Source organism: Dermochelys coriacea, chromosome 1 (assembly GCF_009764565.3).
Source record: "Dermochelys coriacea isolate rDerCor1 chromosome 1, rDerCor1.pri.v4, whole genome shotgun sequence".
Lineage (NCBI taxonomy): Eukaryota > Metazoa > Chordata > Testudines > Dermochelyidae > Dermochelys > Dermochelys coriacea.
This window is the reverse complement of record NC_050068.2, coordinates 263,517,737-263,538,084: the sequence shown is the minus strand read 5'-3', so window position 1 is coordinate 263,538,084 and position 20,348 is coordinate 263,517,737. Positions and strand designations below refer to the sequence as shown.

Here is a 20,348-nt window from a genome sequence, read left to right as displayed (position 1 = left end):
GAGGGAACACCCACAGGTAAGTATATAGGTCAAGCCTGCTCCATCCACAAATATTCCATCACCAGTGCCCAGCTGAGCCTCTGCACAAGAGTTCAGAGACCTTGATTTTCATCCCCCTCTACTGCCACGACTTTCACCCATGTGCTAAGGGCTACTTTTGATGCCTCAGTCAAAAAGTGCCTACCTTTATTGATGCCAACCACTTCTGTTTCTCCACCCCCAATCTTTGGGGGCCTTCTCACACTTTTTGCCTACAATTGGGACTCTTATCACAACAGGCAAGTAGGTTCTAGAAACCATCCACCATGCTTACTCCATCAAATTTCTCTCCCTTACCCCCACAAACCACCTTACCAGCCCCTCTCCATGGACCACTCTCACAAGAAGATTCTTTGGCAAGAGGCAGAGTCTCTTCTCTAATGAAGGGCAATAGAACAAGTACCATCTCAATATCAAGAGAAAAGGTTCTATTCCCATATGTCTTAGTCTCAAAAAGTGACAGGTGGAGACCCAGTGAGGACTTTCAACAACTGAACATCTTTATTTGAAAGCCAAAATTCAGAATGGTTACACTAGCATCAATAATCCCCTCCCAAAAGGAGGAAATGTGATACACGGCTTTCAGTATGAAGGAGGATGCCCTGTTTTCATGTAGATACTCATCCTCCCAACAAAAAAATTTCTTCATTTCCTGGTAGGTCAGGAAGACTACCAGTTCAGAGTCCTTCACTTTGGACTAGCAACAGGTCCCAGAGTATTCATGAAGGTTTTCTGTGTGGTGGCAGTCCAGACAAGATGTCATGGCTACTCAGGCTTCCGATAGTTGGATGACTGGCTTCTAACAGGTAGTTCCAACCACCGGGTTAAGTCAGCAACTTTGTTCCTGCTTCATCTTCTAGCAGCCATGTCTGCATGAACAAAGAAAAGTCCATTTTGACGACCCCCCCCCATATAGACGATAAACTTTATTGGAGTGACAGTGGTCTCCATTTCAGCAAGAGCTTTTCTCCTCACAGAAAGATTTCAATCAATGAGCAATCTGATAATACAGGTTACTTGCAAACCAAAACTACAGGCCAGGCTGCACATCAGGCTGCTCAAAATGAGAGCTGTCTGCCTGGCCTGCGAAGGCTTTCTCCTACTCATACATTCACACCATATCCAAATAGTGTCAGCCAACATCATCAAAGTCTTCTATGTAAAACAAGCAGAGTGGAGCAAGATCCCTTCCCCTCTGCCTGGAATTGGAGCATCAGAAATCACATCACTATTCTAGCCACATACTATTAGGTATTCAGAGTTCTCTAGCAGACAAACTTAGCAGGAACTTCTCTGCAGACCATGAGTGGAAATACACAACTTTTGTCCTGAGCAAGATATTTATTCAGTGGGGGACACCCCAAGGGATCTCTTCACATCACAAACAGGAAACTTCCCCTGTACTACCCTAAGACAGCTAGGGGTCATGACTCCCAGAGCAACACTCTCCTGTTATACAGACCAACTCAGATGTCTTTCCTCCCATCCCTCTGCTACCACAGGCCCAGACCCTTTTGGTTACTAGAACTTCTGAGACTGTCAACCCATTCTCCTATCAGGATCTGTCCTGTCCCAGATTTTGTAACTCAGGAAGACTGCAAAATCAGATACTCCAGTCCGGACGTACTTCACCCACCATACCTGGTTTTTGGATGGGCATCAGAACTAGAACAATCATGCTTGGGAACTGTTCAAGCCACTCTTACTCAGAGTAGGAAAGATTCACCCAGGAACTGTTATCTAGCTAAATGGAGATGCTTCTCTGCCTGGGCACAGCACAATCACTCTTCCTAAGAATCTGCAGATAGCCCAGTCATTTTAGATTATGTCCTGTCATTGAAGAACTCGGGTCTTTCTGTTAGCTCACAGCAGGTTCATCTCGCAGCGATCAGTGCCTGCCTTCCTCCACTGAACAGGCGTTCAGTTTTCACTTGCCCAGCAACAGTTAGATTCCTAGTCAAGACCTTTCTGCCAATGATCAAGCCTACACCTCAATGGGACCTCAGTCTCATCCTTTCAGTACTTACCAGACCACCATTTGAACCTTTGGCCACATGCACTATATCCCACCTTTTCCCTGAAGATTGCATTTTTAGTTGCTATTATACCAAAAGGGTGAGCAAAGTGGGAGCACTCTTGGTTGATCCACCATATATCCCATTTTTCACAAGGAGAAGGTCTCCCTTCACCCTAAATTCCTCTCTAAAGTAATTTCTGAATTTCATGTCAACCAACCTATCTGCTTACCTCTTTTCTTCCCCAAACTCCATCCTTCTGTTGATGAGAAAAGATCTAATTTTCCGGATGCCCTGGCATTCTACCTGCAAAGGACCAAACTAATTAGAAAATCATTAAGACTGTTTGTCACTATAGCAGAAAGGTCACAAGGACAAACAAGAGAACCTCTAAGTATATTTCTGGTTGCATTATCATGCACTACTACTAAGTGTGTGTTTGTGCCCTGCAAGGGGTTAGGGCATATCCATAAGAGTACAAGATACTTCCACAGCATTTTTACAGGAGGTACCGATAGTGGACATTTGTAGAATGACTCCCTAGAGTTTGAGTCACACATTCATAAAACATTGCACACTAGTTCAAGCCTCCACTGCAGATCCAGCTGTGGGGACTGAAGTTCTTTGAGCATCTTTGCTGACTGCATCCTTGCATTACCCCCCCCTCCAGTCTGAATATTGCTTATCAGTCATTCACATGTGGAATACGCACAGAGACCAGCCCTCAAGAAATGGAGGTTACTTACCTGATAACTGGAAGTCTTTCAAGATGTGTGATCCCGATCTGTATTCAACTGCCTTTCCCCTCTGCTTCAGATCTGATTGGATTTGTGGTAAAAGAAATCATTGGAGGGGCAGGCATTGGCCCGCACTGCCCTTATGCCCTCGGTCTGGAGCATGAGGATTTCAACGGCACATGTGTGGGTCAGTGGACACTGCTTATTAAAAATCTCCAGACTCTGGTGCAGGGCATGCATGCATACCTCCACGTGGAAAACAGGTAGAGACCATATGTCTCCAAGAACTTCCCATTACAGGTAAGTAACCTTCATTTCTGTACAAATGCAAAAGCACTTTAAGTGTGAACCACAGCAAAGACAATCATTTTATACCCCTTAGAGACAACCTGAACCATCCAAGAGGTGCCAGAAGTTTCAGAGGAGGAAATCATCTACTGTTTTCTTACCAGTTTCAATATTATCAAGAAAGAATGTTTTTGTCTTGTCTTTGTCAGGAGTGGAGTACAACTTCTGTTGCATTTTTTTTTATATCCCCTCCATATGAGAAGAGTTTATTTCATTTTTGTGGGGTCTGCAACACCGTCACTAAGGTCCTGTAAATCGGAGGTGGGCTATTCTATCCAATTCCAGTCTCCCCAATGCACGCACTCCTTCCTCACCCCTTTTAAGGGACTCCTCTTCCAAGAGCATGCCACATCAGAGGTGCAATCACTTCTAAATCTGGAAGCAGTGGAAGAAGTACCTCAATAATATAGGGGAGGGAGAGAGGTTTTACTCCCTTTACTTTGATTTCCAAAAAGGAAGGGGGCTGGTGCCCTATTTTGGTCCTGAGACAATTGAACACCTTCATTCACAAGCTCAGGTTCTTTGAATATCATCCCTGTGGGCGCTTCACTTCTAGTGTACATGTACCCTATGTGCCTTTGGTTAGAGATTTTTCAGTAGCAATGTCCATTAGGCTTGTGCATGCGCTCTGCCCTTTACCACCTCATGCCCCGTGCTAAGGCTATATAGGGCCAACCAGGTGAACTGCCTTCAGTTCCCCCTCAACCACCTTGGCTTGAAACAGAGCATCTAGCCAAGCCAGATTAGCTGTTCATTAAGCTTGCTTTCCAGTATAGTTTAGCCCTTATCAGTGTTTAGTTTTATTTCTTTCCTTTGGAGGGTTTTTATTTTATTCACTCATTTTTTCCCCTTTCCTACTCTGAGGAGGAGGTCCCTTTCCTCCATTATAAAGGTATGCCAGGATTCAAGCATTGTCTCACTTGCCAGGACACTATCCCTGTCAGTGATGGACATTCCCACTGTATTCATTGTCTGGGGGACAAGGACATCCATAAGTGTAATTTCTGTGAAGCCCTCAAGAACAATGCTAGAAAAAATTGAGAGATCAGACTCAAACAACTCACGATGGTGTGCTCTTTCTCTTGCCTCTAATCTAGGTCAAGGGCCCTCTGCCCCATCTACCTCGGCATCACATTCAACCAGATCTTCGAAAGAGAAATCATCAGAAGTTACTGTGGAGGCCTCTAAGAAAAGAAGTTCCAGCTCTCCTCACGGAGAGCCTGCCCCAGAAAGATCTTGGTCTCCATTTAAACTAACTAAACATTTCTAAACCCTCTGACACGAAGTTGGGTACTCTTGAGGCTTCAGGCTCCTTCAGTACCAATTGTGGCCCTGGGACCCTGAGTTCTTCCAAGAGCCACAGTTACAAACATGCTTCATTGCCTAAACAATCTTTGGTACCATTTTAGTCTGATCAGCGCAACAAGGAGAAGCTGTCTGCTACTAGCAGGGCAGTACCAACAGACTTTCCTATGCAATCTTTGGTGCCTAGCTGCATGACCACTTCAGCACCCCAGAAGGCTAAATGGCCTTATGCTTCACACTCTTCGAGGTGCTCAGTATCATTGGTACTGACGTCTTGTATGAGGCATTAATTGAAGTAGATCCCTCTTCCAGGTAACATAATGGACACGATACCACAGGACTTTAGGTAATCCAGGGATTTGCATGTCTCTGATGAGCCAGAGTCTTCTCTCTTAATGGGTACCGAGCTGATTGGTACCAAGGATATCAGTCACTGGATTTACAGCTCTTTCCAGTACCGCTGGATTTTCTGCCAATTTCAGAGGTAGGTGGAGTTCCCCCACACACCTTTTGGACATGGAGAAAGATCGCTCATCAGACTCCCTTGTCTCTATCCAGGATTCCTCTATCTACCATTACTGGGGCTCCCTCCCTGATAATTACAGGAAGAGAGACTGTTTACATGGGGGACATGTTCCTGCTCCTTCTCCATGGTATGAACACCAATTAGTGCCAGCCCGGTGCCCTATGGTCCCCCACAGTGGCCATAATGGGACCTTTTGGCTATTCATTGTCAACAGTTGCTGTGACACCCTACCCTCTGTCATCAGGACATGCAATCTTCTAATCCTTCTGTTCTTCCTCAATTGCAAGAGGAAACATTTGAAGAACAGGCCAGAGCAAATAAAGAAACTACTCCACAAACAACATCTCTTCATCTTCCCCGACTGAGGCCCTGGATTATCCTTTCAAAAAATTCCACAACCTGGTGAAACAGATTGTAGACTCATTGCAGATCCCACTAGAGGTGGTCTGGGAATCCCAAAATAAACTCTTGGGACATTCTGCAAATGTGACCTTCTGTGAGAGTGGGTTTACCCATGAATTAAGCCCTCTTAGCTCCTATGAAAACTATCTCACACACTCCAGCAACCCACCCATGTGCAAGAGAAATGATAAAAAGTACTATGTCCCAGTGAAAGACTCCAAATTTTTGTTTTCACACCCCACAACCAACTCTTTGGTCAAAGCTGCAAATGAAAGTGGCATACAACCCCACTTTAAATCAACCTTGTATGACAAGGACCAAAAGCTCCTTGACCTTTTTGGCCATAAACCTATTTATCCTCAGCCCTGCAATTTAGGACAACAAATTACCAGGTATTAGTGGCAAAGTACAGTCACTCCAGTTATTCAAAATTTACTTTTTCTTGAACATCTTCTAGCAGAACAGGAGCAGTTTCAGGATATCATAACCGAAGGTCAGATATTGGCCAGAACTTTGTTACAAACTTTCCTAGATGTGGCTGATAGCAGCAACATGCTCTGTCTAGATAAGACTTGTGTAGTGCTGAGGAGAAGCTGGTGGTCATGGTACATGTAGGTACTGGACATAAGGAAGGATAGCAGAGATGTCCTGAAGGCCAAATTTAGGCTGCTAGGTAAGAGATTGAAGTCCAGGACCTCCATGGTAGCATTCTCTGAAATGCTTCCAGTTCCATGCACAGGGCTAGTTAGACAAGCAGAACTGCAGGGTCTCAATACGTGGATGAGACAATGGTGTAGGGAGGAAGGGTGTAGTTTTATTAGGAACTGGGGAAAGGAGGAGCATATACAGGAAGGATGGGCTCCACTTAAACCAAAATGGGACCAGGTTGCTGGCACTTACAATTAAAAAGGTCGTAGGGCAGTTTTTAAACTAAGGGCTGGGAAAGCACACAGGTGCAGAGAGCACATGGTTCCGACAGAGACATCCCTTAGGGGAGGATGTATTAATGGAGATTCTCTATGCCCTAGTAAGGATGAGAGGATGGAAGATGATAAAATACAGATAGGATCTGATGAGAAACAGTCAAATGAAAAAGAATCCCATTCAATTACATCATGTAATGGTAGACAGCTAAAAAGTGACAAGTTTTTAAAGTGTTTATGTTCAAATGCTAGAAGTCTAAATAATAAGATGGGTGAACTAGAGTACCTCATATTAAATGAGGATATTGATATAATAGGCATCACAGAAACTTGATGAAATGAGGATAATCAATGGAACACAGTAATACCAGGGTACAAAATATATTGTAATGACAGAGCAGGTTGTCCTGGTGGGGAAGTGGCATTATATGTAAAAGAGTATAGAATCAAATGAAGTAAAAATCTTAAATGAACTAAACTGTACCATAGAATCTCTATGGATAGTGATTCCATGCTTTAATAATAAGAATATAGCAGTAGGGATATATTAATGACCACCTGACCAGGATGGTGGTAGTGACTGTAAAATGCTCAGGGAAATTAGAGAGGCTATAAAAATAAAAACTCAATAATAATGGGAGATTTCAACTATCCCCATATTGACTGCGTGCATGTCACCTCAGGACGGGATGCTGAGATAAAGTTTCTTGACACCTTAAATGACTACTTCTTGGAGCAGAAGTCCTAGAGCAGAGGCAATTCTTGATTTAGTCCTAAGTGGAGCACAGAATCTGGTCCAAGAGATGGATATAGCTGGACCTCTTGGTAATAGTGACCATAATATAATTAAATTTAGCATCCCTATGGTGGGGAAAACACCACAGCAGCGCAACACTATAGTATTTAATTTCAGAAAGGGGAACTACACAAAAAGGAGGAATTTAAACAGAAACTAAAAGGTACAGTGCCAAAAGTGAAATCCCTGCAACTTTTAAAAGACAACATAATAGAAGCTCAACTTAAATTAAAAAACATAGTAAGGGGACCAAAAAAGTGCCACTGTGGCTAAACAACAAAATAAAAGAAGCAGTGAGAGACAAAAAGGCATCCTTTAAAAACTGGAAGTTAAACCTAATGAGGAAAATAGAAAGGAGCATAAACTCTGGTAAATGAAGTGTAAAAATATAATTTGGAATCTACTAGAATTCTTTGAGGGGGTCAACAAGCATGTGGACAAGGAGGATCCAGTGGATATAGTGTACTTAAATTTTCAGAAAGCTTTTGACAAAGTCCCTCACCAAAGGCTTTTAAGTAAAGTAAGTTGTCATGGGATAAGAGGGAAGGTCGTTTGGATTGGTAACTGGTTAAAAAATAGGAAACAAAGGGTAGGAATCAATGGTCAGTTTTCAGAATGGAGAGAGGTAAATAGTGGTTTCCCCCAGGGATCTGTACTTGGACCAGTCCTATTTAACATATTCATAAATGATCTGGAAAAAGGGGTAAACAGTGAGGTGGCAAAATTTGTAGATGATCCAAAACTACTCAAGATAGTGAAGTCCCAAGCAGACTGCGAAGAGCTACAAAGGATCTCACAAAATCGGGTGACGGGGCAACAAAATGGCAGCTGAAATTCAGTGTTGATAAATGCAAATTTATTGGAAAAAATAATCCCAACTATGCATATAAAATGATGGGGTCTAAATGAGCTGTTACTACTCAAGAAAGAGATCTTGGAGTCGTGGATAGTTCTCTGAAAACATCCACTCTCTGTTCGCTTGTTTGACGGCCACTGCACATTATGTTGGGAATCATTAAAAAAGGGATAGATAATAAGACAGAAAATATCATATTCATAGATTCATAGATACTAAGGTCAGAAGGGACCACTCTGATCATCTAGTCCGACCTCCTGCACAACGCAGGCCACAGAATGTCACCCACCCACTCCTATGAAAAACCTCACCCATGTCTGAGCTATTGAAGCCCTCAAATCATGGTTCAAAACTTCGAGGGAGCAGAGAAGCCTCCCTCCAGACAACCATGCCCCATGCTACAAAGGAAGGCAAAAAAACCTCCAGGGCCTCTCCAATCTGCCCTGGAGGAAAACTCCCTCCCGACCCCAAACATGGCAATCAGCCAAACCCTGAGCACATGGGCAAGATTCACCAGCCAGATACCCAGGAAAGAGTTTTCTATAGTAAATCAGATCCCATCCATCTAATATCCCATCTCAGGGGATTTGGCCTATTTACCCTGAATATTTAAAGATCAATTACTTACCAAAATCCCATTATCCCATCATACCATCTCCTCCATAAACTTATCGAGTAGAATCTTAAAACCAGATAGACCTTTTGCCCCCACTGCTTCCCTTGGAAGGTTATTCCAAAACTTCACTCCTCTGATGGTTAAAAACCTTCGTCTGATTTCAAGTCTAAACTTCCTGGTGGCCAGTTTATACCCATTTGTTCTTGTGTCCACATTGGTGCTGAGCTTAAATAATTCCTCTCCCTCTGATATATTTATAGAGAGCAATCATATCTCCCCTCAACCTTCTTTTAGTTAGGCTAAACAAGCCCAGCTCCTTAAGTCTCCTTTCATAAGACAAGTTTTCCATTCCTTGGATCATCCTAGTAGCCCTTCTCTGTACCTGCTCCAGTTTGAATTCATCCTTTTTAAACATGGGAGACCAGAACTGCACACAGTATTCTAGGTGAGGTCTCACCAGTGCCTTGTATAACGGTACTAAAACCTCCTTATCCCTACTGGAAATGCCTCTCCTGATGCATCCCAAAACTGCATTAGGTTTTTTCACAGCCATATCACATTGGCAGCTCATAGTCAACCTATGATCAACCAATACTCCAAGGTCCTTCTCCTCTTCCGTTACTTCTAATTGATGCGTCCCCAATTTATAACTAAAATTCTTGTTATTAATCCCTAAATGCATAACCTTACACTTCTCACTATTAAATTTCATCCTATTACTATTACTCCAGTTTACAAGGTCATCCAGATCCTCCTGTATAATATCCCGATCCTTCTCCAAATTGGCAATACCTCCCAGCTTTGTATCATCTGCAAACTTTATTAGCACACTCCCACTTTTTGTGCCGAGGTCAGTAACAAAAAGATTAAATAAGATTGGTCCCAAAACCGATCCCTGAGGAACTCCACTGGTAACCTCCCTCCAACCTGACAGTTCGCCTTTCAGTAGGACCCGTTGCAGTCTCCCCTTTAACCAATTCCTTATCCACCTTCTGATGTTCATATTGATCCCCATCTTCTCCAATTTAACTAATAATTCCCCATGTGGCACGGTATCAAATGCCTTACTGAAATCTAGGTAAATTAGATCCACTGCATTTCCTTTATCTAAAAAATCTGTTACTTTTTCAAAAAAGGAGATTAGATTGGTTTGGCACGATCTACCTTTTGTAAAACCATGTTGTATTTTGTCCCATTTACCATTGACTTCAATGTCCTTAACTAATTTCTCCTTCAAAATTTTTTCCAGGACCTTGCATACTACAGATGTCAAACTAACTGGCCTGTAGTTACCCGGATCACTTTTTTTTCCTTTCTTAAAAATAGGAACTATATTAGCAATTCTCCAATCATTCGGTACTATTCCTGAGTTTACAGATTCATTAAAAATTCTTGCTAATGGGCTTGCAATTTCAGGTGCCAATTCCTTTAATATTCTTGGATGAAGATTATCTGGGCCCCCCGATTTAGTCCCATTAAGCTGTTTCAGTTTCGCTTCTACCTCTGATATGGTAATATCTACCTCTATATCCTCCTTCCCATTTGTCATGCTACCATTATCCCCAAGATCCTCTTTAGCCTTATTAAAGACTGAGGCAAAGTATTTGTTTAGATATTGGGCCATGCCTAGATTATCTTTAACCTCCGCTTCATCCTCAGTATTAAGCGGCCCCACTTCTTCCTTTTTAGTTTTCTTCTTATTTATATGGCTATAGAACCTTTTACTATTGGTTTTAATTCCCTTTGCAAGGTCCAACTCTACTCGACTTTTAGCCTCTCTCACTTTATCCCTACATCTTCTGACCTCAATTAGGTAGCTTTCCTTGCTGATCCCTCTCATCTTCCACTCCCTGTATGCTTTCTGCTTCTTCATAATCACCTCTCTAAGATGCTTGCTCATCCAGCTTGGTCTACAACTCCTTCCTATGAATTTTTTCCCCTTTCTTGGGATACAGGCTTCCGCTAGCTTCTGCAGTTTTGATTTAAAGTAATCCCAGGCCTCCTCTACCTTTAGATCCATAAGTTCTTCAGTCCAATCCACTTCCCTAACTAATTTCCTTAATTTTTGAAAGTCAGCCCTTTTGAAATCAAAAACCCTAGTTGCAGATTTATTTTTGATAATCCTTCCATTTAGTTTGAACTGAATTAGCTCATGATCACTTGAGCCAAGATTGTCCCCTACAACCATTTCTTCTATGAGGTCCTCGCTACTCACCAAAATTAAATCTAAAATGGCATCCCCTCTAGTCGGTTCAGCAACTACTTGATGAAGGAATCTATCAGCTATCGCATCTAGGAAAATCTGAGCCCTATTATTATTACTAGCACTGGTCCTCCAGTCTATATCTGGGAAGTTAAAGTCTCCCATGATCACGCAGTTTCCATTAGTATTTACTTGATTAAAGACATTAAAAAGGGCTCTATCCATATCCAAATTAGATCCCGGAGGTCTATAGCACACCCCAAGCACTATCGTAGGAGAGGCTTTACTAGTTTTCTTCCCCAATGTAATTTTTGCCCAGACGGACTCTGTCTTATCCATTGCATCGCTTCTTATTTCTTTACATTCTAACTCATCATTGATATACAATGCTAATCCACCCCCTTTACCTTTGTTTCTGTCTTTCCTAAACAGCACATACCCTTCAATACCTGTAGTCCAGTCATGACTACTATTCCACCATGTTTCTGTTATCCCTATAATATCTGGTTTCACTTCCTGCACCAGTAGCTCTAGTTCCTCCATTTTGTTACCTAGACTCCTCGCATTGGTGTACAAACATCTTAATTTTTGCTGTTTGGCCTCGCTCACATTTTGTACCCTATTAGGCACAGTCATTCTACAGCCAGTATAACCTATTAGACTAGTATCCACACCGCCCTCGCTCCTTATATACATTCTCCTACCCACGGCTGTATCCTTTCTTACTTCATCTTCTTCCCTCTCAATGCTAAAATCTGGCGTGGAGATTTTCTGGACATCTCCCATCCATCTCCCCCCAATTCCTAGTTTAAAGCTCTCTTTATCAGTTGTGCCAGCCTCGATCCTAGAAGTCTATTTCCTTCCCTACTCAGATGAAGTCCATCCCGAGAGAACTGACCTCTGTCCGTGAATGCCTCCCAGTGGCCATACATCCCAAAGCCCTCCTTATAGCACCACTGCCTAAGCCATCTGTTGACAGTCGTAATCTTGTCAGACCTTTGTTGCCCTTCTCTAGGAACAGGAAGGATCCCGCAAATTTATCCCGCATATTGCCTCAGTATAAATCCATGGTATGCCCACATCTTGAATACTGCGTGCAGATATGGTCATCCCATCTCAAAAAAGATATATTGGAATTGGAAAGGGTTCAGAAAAGGGCAACCAAAAATAAGTAGGGGTCTGGAACAGCTTCCATTTGAGGAGAGATTAATAAGACAGTGACTTTTAATCTTGGAAAAGAGACAACTAAGGGGGGATATGATAGAGGTCTATAAAATCATGACTGGTGTGGAGAAAGTAAATAAGGAAGTGTTATTTACTTGTCATAACACAAGAACTAGGGATCACCAAATGAAATTAATAGGCAGCAGGTTTAAAACAAACAAAAGGAAGTATTTTTTCACACAACGCACAATCAACCTGTGGAACTCCTGCCAGAGGATGTTGTGAAGGCCCAGATACTCCCACTCAGATTTTCCTCAGCCCCGAGATTATTTTTGAAGGTTCTGGCAGTGGTTGCTGCCTGTCTTCATCAGAAGGTAATAATAGTTTTTCCATACCTCTATAATTGGCTGATCAAGGGCCAGTCTTACAACATGGTTCTTTCCACCATACAGACAGCCTTGTCACTGTTCCTCGAGCTAGGTATCCAGACATTGATCCCTGTACATAGACTAGAATTCATAGGGGCATTCTTAGACATGGTAACAGCCAGAGCCTGCCTCGCTACAGCCAGTTTCACAATTCTATCAAACCTTATCACAAGGATTCAAATAAGCCTGCAGACTTCAGCAAGAAATTGTCTCCAGTTTTTGGGACATATGGCAGCTTGTTCCTTTAACACATTATACAAGGTTACACCTTTGCTATTTCCCGGGGTGGTTCAGAATGTTTACTCGGCAAATAAACTGTCTAGACAGACCAATATCAGACCTTTGACAAGTAGACTCCCTCTATTGGTGGAAGACTCTCACAGTGTCTGTGCAGATGTCTGCTTTATCCAACCATCTGCAACTGTCACCATAACAACAAATGCATTTGGTTGGCCTGGGGAGCACATCTTGGTGCCAGATACCATTCTGGGACACGTGCCTTAGAAGCTTGTTTGTACATTAACTTTCCGCAGCTGAGGGCACTCAGGAATGCCTGTCTTCACTTTCTCCCATTAATCAGAAACAAATCTATCACACAATATAGCTTGCATGTTTTACCTTAATTGAATAAGGGGAACGAGATCCCCTTCTCTTTGTGATGAAGCAATAAAGCTATGACATTGATGTAAAGCCAATCACATTATTATTTCAGCAGTGAAACATCCAAGCATATAAAACATCATGCCCAACATCCTCAGGAGATGCTTCTCCCAAGATTGAGTGGGAGTTGGACTCTCAATCACATATTTCTGACCTGGGAGTTTCCAGAAGTGGATCTTTTCACCACCATCACCAACAAGAAGAGAAGACAGTTTTGTGCGGGGGAGGTGTTGAGCCTTCACTTTCCTCATTACCTGGAAAAAGGGACTTCTGTATGCATTTCCCTGACATCTCTAATACTAAATAGTAAACAAGATCAAACAAAACACAGCCAAGGTCATACTAATAGTTCTAACACAGCCACGGCAGGCCTGGTATCCTTACCTGGTTCACCAGGCCATTTGTCAGGCAATGAACCTTCCGTCCATTCCTCATCTCTTCTCTCAAGATGCTAATTGGACTCCTTGTCCCAATCTAGGAATTCTTCACCTCAAGGCTTGGCTCCTTGATGGTTCGCAGGAATAGAGACTTCCTGTACTGTGGAGGAACAGAAGTTTCTGAACAGTAGGAAGGAATCCACAAAAGGTATTACCTTCCAAAGGGGAAGAGATTCAACCATTGATATAACCAGTGGTGTCTTCCATCCATTCATTCTTCCCTCTTGGCTATGCTGGACTACCTTCTGAAACTGAAAAAGACAGGATTATGTGTGAGTTCTATCAGAGTCCACTTGGTGACAATAACAACCTTTCATTCTCCAGTTGAGGGTTTCTCAGTTTTTGCTCATCCTTCAATAGTGAGGTTTATCAGGGGCTGAGGAACTTTTTTGCTAAGGTTAAAGAGCCCGCTCCTCTTTGGGATCTGAACTCAGTACTTGTGTCTTTTGAGACCTTCCTTTGAGCTGATGGCTACCTGTTCCCTAATTAACCTATCCATGAAGACTGCCTTTTTGGTGGCTATTACTTCTGCCCAAAGGGTTGTAGAAATTGGGGATGTTGAACACCCCCATTTACAATTTGTTTTAAGGACAAGGTTTTATTATGTCCATATTCTAAATTCTTACCAAAGGTGTCATCTGAGTTGCATATCAAGTTATCCATCTCCCAGTTTTTTCCCTAAACAACATCAGTCCAGGGAGGATACTGCTTACAAACCTTGGACATTAGCAGGGCATTAGCCTTATATCAGGACGTAATCAAACCAGTTGTCCAGACTGTTTGTATCAATTGCTGATAGGTCTGCAATTCCAAAGGGTCCACAATTTCCACCCAGAAGCTCTCCAGATAGATGGGAGGCACTAGTGTCCAGAGGGACGCTATTCAGGATGGAGAGGTTACTCACCTTGTGCAGTAATTGGAGTTCTTCAAGATGTGTCCCCCTAAGGGTGATCCTCTGCCCAATCTCCTCCCCTCTGTTTCAGAGTTTCCTCTGTGGGACTGTGCAGCGGAGAAAGAATCGAGGGTGGTTTGCTTGCGTGTTCCTGTGTAGCCTTGGTGTGGGGCAAAAGGATGTGCAGGGTGCATGCCCTCGCCAAACAGGCACAGCTCCAAAACTCTCTGATCAAAGCACATGGGGTACACAAGCTTCTGAAGTGGAGCACCCATAGGGTCACACATCTCGAAGAATTCCAGTTACTGCACAAGATGAGTAACCTCTCCTTCAAGGTGCTAAACTCTGGCCTTGCTAATTCCAACTTTAGATCAACATGACTTGTATGCAGCTCTCAGCTCCAGGACGCTTATTTTCAGATAGTTATTAATCCTGCCCACAGAAAATACCTTGGGTTTCAGGTGGGCAATTTATGCTACCAGTACAGAGGGTTAGCATTTAACTCTATTGATAGTGCCAAAGGTATTCACAAAATGCCGTCTGTAGTGGCAGCTTATCTCGGGAGACAAGGAATCCAGGGTTGTCTGTACTTAGTTCACTCACAGAAAGATTCCAAGCCATAGTCAATCTGACAAATCAGCTTCAAGTTAATCTGAAGAGATTTGTAAGAACTTGTCTCAGGCTTCTAGAGCACATAGATTCCTGCATGTATGTATATATGTGGACTTGAACTGTTTCATATAGCAAAGGTGAAGTCTGTGTATCAGTCAGGCATGCTCACTTGGATATGAAAATCCACGTGCCCCCAGAAATCCTGTCATCGTTAAAAAGGTGGAAAGACCCTCTAAAAATGTGCAAGGGAGAACCTGTCTCTCCATCATCCCCATCAAAGACACTGACAGACACCTTCACACTGGAATGGGGAGCCCACTTAGACAGCTCTCAGGCACAGGGCATGTGGATTTCTCAAGCCCAGCTTCACATAAATATTTTGGAGCCCAGGGCCATTTGTTGTGTGTGCATGGTTTCCCTCCCAGTTCTGAGTTAGATCATGATGGGAAACACCACAGGCATATATTATATAAACAAACAAAGAGGAGCAAAATCTACTCCTCTGCCAGGAAGCTGTATGCCCATGGAACTACTGTGTCCATCACACAACTACTCTGGTAGTAGTACACTTACCACCTTTGCAGAATGTGATGGTGAATCACTTCAGCAGACAGCTTACAAATGAACTTGGGTGGTCAGTAAAGAATACTACTGTCCAAGACTTATTTCTCAGGCGGGATCATCCGACCATAGAACTTGTTGCCACCAAAGAAAACAAGAAATGTCAAAAGCTCTTTTCCAAAGGATGGCACAGTTGGGGATCTCTGTCCAATACATTTCTGATCCTCTAGTCCCCCAGCCGAATGTACAGACACTTATTGTCTAATTCCACTGATCCTGAGAGTACTCAGGTAGCTCAGGCAGAATTCAGCTAAGGTGATCATGGTAGCTCCAGCATGGCTGGGGCTGTTCTGGTTCTCAGACTAGAAGAATCCTCCAGCATCTGATTACTTTTTCAGCCAGATGTGATATCTCAGAGACTGACAGATTCTCCATCCAGATTTCCATTCCCTGTACCTCACAACATGGATGATGCCTGGTTAACAGCACTAGAGAGGACCTGCTCAGATGAAGTACAGAACATTCTCATCCCCACTAGAAAGGACTCCACTAGGCTTGCTTACTCTGTCAAGTGGAATGTTCTCTATTTAGGAACAGCACCACCAGTTACCTCAAATTCAAACTCAGCTAGCAGATATACTTGATAGCCCAGAGTTCTTGATTGATTGCAGACAATCTGTGAGCTCCCTGAAAGTCATTTCAGCTTTCTACTCTTCAGTTCAGGCGTATTTCACATTTTGACACTCTACAGTAGTTAGGTCCTTGAAAGGCCTTGTCAAGCTGTCCTGCAGAGTGACTCAAGAGCGTGAGTACCAACCTCAGGGCAGACTGTTAGGAACCAGTTCACAAATCCCAAATTGTCTATGCATTCTATACTTAGATTTCACCTACCAATTATCAGGTGTAAACTCCTCAGGCACACTGTAACAGCCTAATCATGAAGTCATAGATAGTCCCCTTGGGTACTCCAATTGATATTGTCACCTAAGCAAGCCTACCTTTGTGGTAGATGGTCTCTTACACCACAGATCACAACAATATTCATGTTACTTCCAGACTCAAAGAACCAGTCACTTACCCCAGGTCAATTGCATCTTAAATCTCACACCAAAGACACTTGTAGCAAATTCTATAATAAACTATATACAGATTTATTATTAGGAAAAGGAAATAAGAGTAATTTACAAGATTAAAGCAGATAAACATACATACACAAATGCGTAACAATCTTAAGCGTCAAAAGATAATAGAAGCTTCTAAAATAAACAAGCTATGTATGTCCTTTAGGGCTAAGCAGCTGGGGATCCAGTGCTTATGCCTATAAACCTTGCCCCCAGAATCCAATCAGCAACGAGATACAGTTCCTCCTTGTTAGGGGTTTTTAATTCCCTTCCCACTGTCTGCTCTGAGCTGCAAACTCAGCTGATGGGAGGAGTTCACTTGGTAGACTTACCTTCTTGGTAGGGTGAGAGTAGACAACAAAGCCTTTTGTCCTCTTTAATGTTCCACTCTAGTCCATTGGTGTCGATGGGTCTTCCTTGTTGGGCAGGACATAACATCTTCCGTTGGAGATGAGCATTTCACATTAGTTAATGTCTCTCTCCTGTCTGGTGTTTTACACAGTTACGAAGACTTACCATGCAAATGCTTAAATATTACCATACAATATGGGATACAGAAATGAGATTAGTGCATGCATCAACTCACAAGCATTCAGTAAATCTAAATACTACACACATTCTTAGAATTCTAATACCTATTTTAAGAATACTAACACAAAAGTGAGCCAGACTGATTTCAGCTATGTATTTGTCAATATTCAGTTGAGGCATGGGGATTTTGGCATGAGTTAGCACCTGGTTTGCCAGCATCTCTGGTGTTATGAGAGTATATCTCCAGTCAGAGAATCTCCCCCTCCATGTTATCTCAACATTGTACTGATGGGTTTAATGGATCCACAATTGAGCTACATGTTCCCTGCTCCAGGTTTACATTAAAACAGCCTTTTTAGTAGAAATAACATCTGGCAGAAGCATAGGAGAAATACAAGCTCTAATGGCAGGACCTGCATTCACTGTTTCTCTTAAGCATAAAGTAACCTTGAGACCCTACCCAAAGTTGTTGCTGAAGGGTAGTCTCTGATTTCTATCTCAACCAAGTAATATGCCTACTTATTTTCTTTCCAAAGTCACATTCCAATCAAGGGAAACTAAACTTTACACCTCAGGGTGCCTTCATTCTTTCTGAATGGAACTAAGCCATTTAGAGTATTCCCTGAGATTATTTGTAGTTTATGTGGATAGGGTGAAAGGTCAAATTATATCAACATGTCTGATTGTATTTCCATATATATTGCGTTGGGTATGAAATAGCAAACTTAGATCCACCACTGAGAGTGAGAGCTCCCTCAACGAGAGAAGTTCAAGTACCTGCTGAAGATTCGTTAAGAAATGTTCCAGTACTAGAGATATAGGGCAGTTATTTGGAGTTCAGTGCATACATTTACCCAGCATTGGTCTATTGTAGACGCATCAAGATCTGATGCTCATTTTGGTATGGCGGTTTAACAATTGTTCAGGTAGATTCCTGGCACCCACCTCCTGTGATCTAGGTCACTACTGGTGAGTCACCAACAGTGGACTATATATAGGCAGAAGAAAATGTCACTGACCTCACAGTAACTGTGGTTCTTCAAGGTGTGTTGTCTACATATATGTATTCCCTGACCTGCCCTCCTTCCTTGCTATTGTGGAGTACCTGGATTCTGTATTGGTGAGGAACTGAGGGGTAAATGAGGACACACCACCCATTGTGTCTTTGGCTGGAGGCACAAGGAAACGCAGGGTGCAGGGGCAGCCCCCAATAGGTAGTTCTGGCCAAAAGAATCTGCACTTGAGTGTATGAGGTGCATGTGCATCAAGAGTGGAATATACAGGGGCAACACACCTTGAAGAACCACAGTTAGTGTAAGGTAAGTAACAGTTCCTTGGTAATTATCAAAAGTCCAAGGTACTACCTGTAAAGTCATCTAGTCCATCCCTAGCCAGGGTTCTCTATAGTGCCTCATTTAATGCCAGTTCATGTGGATAAGTGTTCATAAAAACCATTCATGGCCTTCTGTGGATGAACACTTCTCAAATGGGATGAAACCCATTTCTCTTTGCCATCTACAGTGCAGCTTTTTGGTACTGGTACGTTGGGTAAACATTACTTAGCTGCTTCTTTTCCCCTCCTTGGGTCCCAAATTAATCTGCTTTTTCTCTCATGATCTCGGTGGTCTAGAATCTTTTGCATCACTTCTTGTGGTGCTACTAAGGATTCTTGGCTCCTGGTATGGACATTCAAGCACTGCTCTTCTGCCCCCTCCCAACATGCGCATCTGCCTTACTCTCGCTCCCTGATAGTTGCGGGAGAGAAGCAGCTCTTTTTGTGTCTCCTTCCCCTTTTAGGGCCCATCCCATCTAGCCTTTTTCCAGCTGTCTGAGGAGCAGTTTCATAAAAAATACTTACTTAGCTTTCATAAAGGGTCAGTCCTTTGGCATTCAGATTGGCTGGCCCAAGGTATTGACTACTCAGGGTCCTAACTGTACTTCTTCTCTCCCCCTGGTGTCTTTGTAGGTTTGACCGTGCGAATGCCTCAGACAACTGCGTATGTTGTGAACAATGGGCTAACCCTTGGATCTGGAGGCCCTCAACTCACAGTGCATCACCGGCCACCACAGGTGCATGCTGTAAGTACAGTTATCCTTTGCTTCAAAGTGCCACCACATTTGTGTGTCTATTCACAGGTTTGTCTCAACATAAATGGTTTTCAAAGTATTTCATAGTGTGGACCACACGTTAGTCGAGGCCTTGTGGACTCCTCCCATCTCATTCACAAAGCTGCCACAACTAGAGCAATTGTTTACGTGGAAAAGAAATCGTAGGATTTACTGTGATTTAGCAGCATGAAACAAGGAGAGTTAGACCCACGTGACCTGCCAGCTCACCATCAGCAAGTGCACCACAAAGCCCCAGTGGCCTACGTAGCAGTTTGAGAATTGCTGCACTTTAATACTAGATGTGTGCCAGGGCCCTCCTGGGATCAGGGTGTGCTGAGAAAACGTGCTAGGTCAAAGAGCTCAAGTCTTCAAGGGATTAAGGAATACGGCCTGTGATCTCAGCTGCAAACAGGGATAGCTACAATGGAAATCATGGACAGTTTCTCAAAATAATAAACATTCCTCTACACTGTTCTACCTGCGAGTCATTTCTTGTGCCAGAGATTATCAGGTGGGGATGAGAGGGCTCTGGTTCCTGCAGTTTCTCAGCACAATTATTAGTGGTGTTTGTGTTTTGGTGCAGGATGCTAAGTGAGGATTGTTCTTATCTTAGGGTTACGCTGGTGGTAGTGGTTGTAAAGGGACACAATGTGATCCGCTGCTTACTCAGGGTTGTGCTGAAAATAACAGGGTCAGCACCAGGTTTTGGTTTTCCATTTTTTGTAATGCTGAATTTAACCCCTTCTGAGTGATTTGTCTTTTCCATTATAGGTGACACTGGGTCAGATTGACTGCTTGGGATAAATTGGGGGCAGCTCCATTAAAATCAATGGAACTGTGTCAGTTTGCACCAGCAGAGAGCCTGGGCCACTGGGTTATTTTTTATCATTTTATTTTTTAGTAGAGTTGCAATCAAACACGTCTTGATTTACTGTCTTGTTAGACATCAGCATCACCTCTGTCCATGGAGTTCTGGGAATAGCAGCTGTTGGGAACTCGAGTTGCCTTGAGTGAGACCATTAAACTCACCCATCTTACCCTGGGGAGAAAATCACTGGTTTGAATTT

General features: G+C 42.9%; 1 protein-coding gene and 1 long non-coding RNA gene across 12 annotated transcripts in view; one reads left to right on the top strand and one right to left on the bottom strand.

The window, feature by feature from the left end:
• Positions 1-20,348, top strand: part of LOC119849942 (activating transcription factor 7 interacting protein) — a 181,503-nt gene that overhangs the window by 155,254 nt on the left and 5,901 nt on the right. For 9 of the 11 annotated variants that reach the window (XM_038387376.2, XM_043502638.1, XM_043502617.1 and 6 more), the window contains one exon: positions 19,139-19,251. The exons of 1 other annotated variant lie outside the window; for it this stretch is intronic. In XM_038387376.2, the coding sequence (XP_038243304.1) occupies positions 19,139-19,251 (113 nt within the window). Of the gene's footprint in view, positions 1-19,138; positions 19,252-20,224; positions 20,273-20,348 lie in introns of those variants that run through there. One more of the 11 variants, XM_043502624.1, reaches the window with a different exon arrangement.
• Positions 544-14,301, bottom strand: LOC122457469. The gene is made up of 3 exons (XR_006277000.1): positions 13,403-14,301; positions 2,287-2,360; positions 544-908 (listed from the first exon to the last, which is right to left on the bottom strand). It is a non-coding gene; the product is annotated as an uncharacterized LOC122457469 (long non-coding RNA).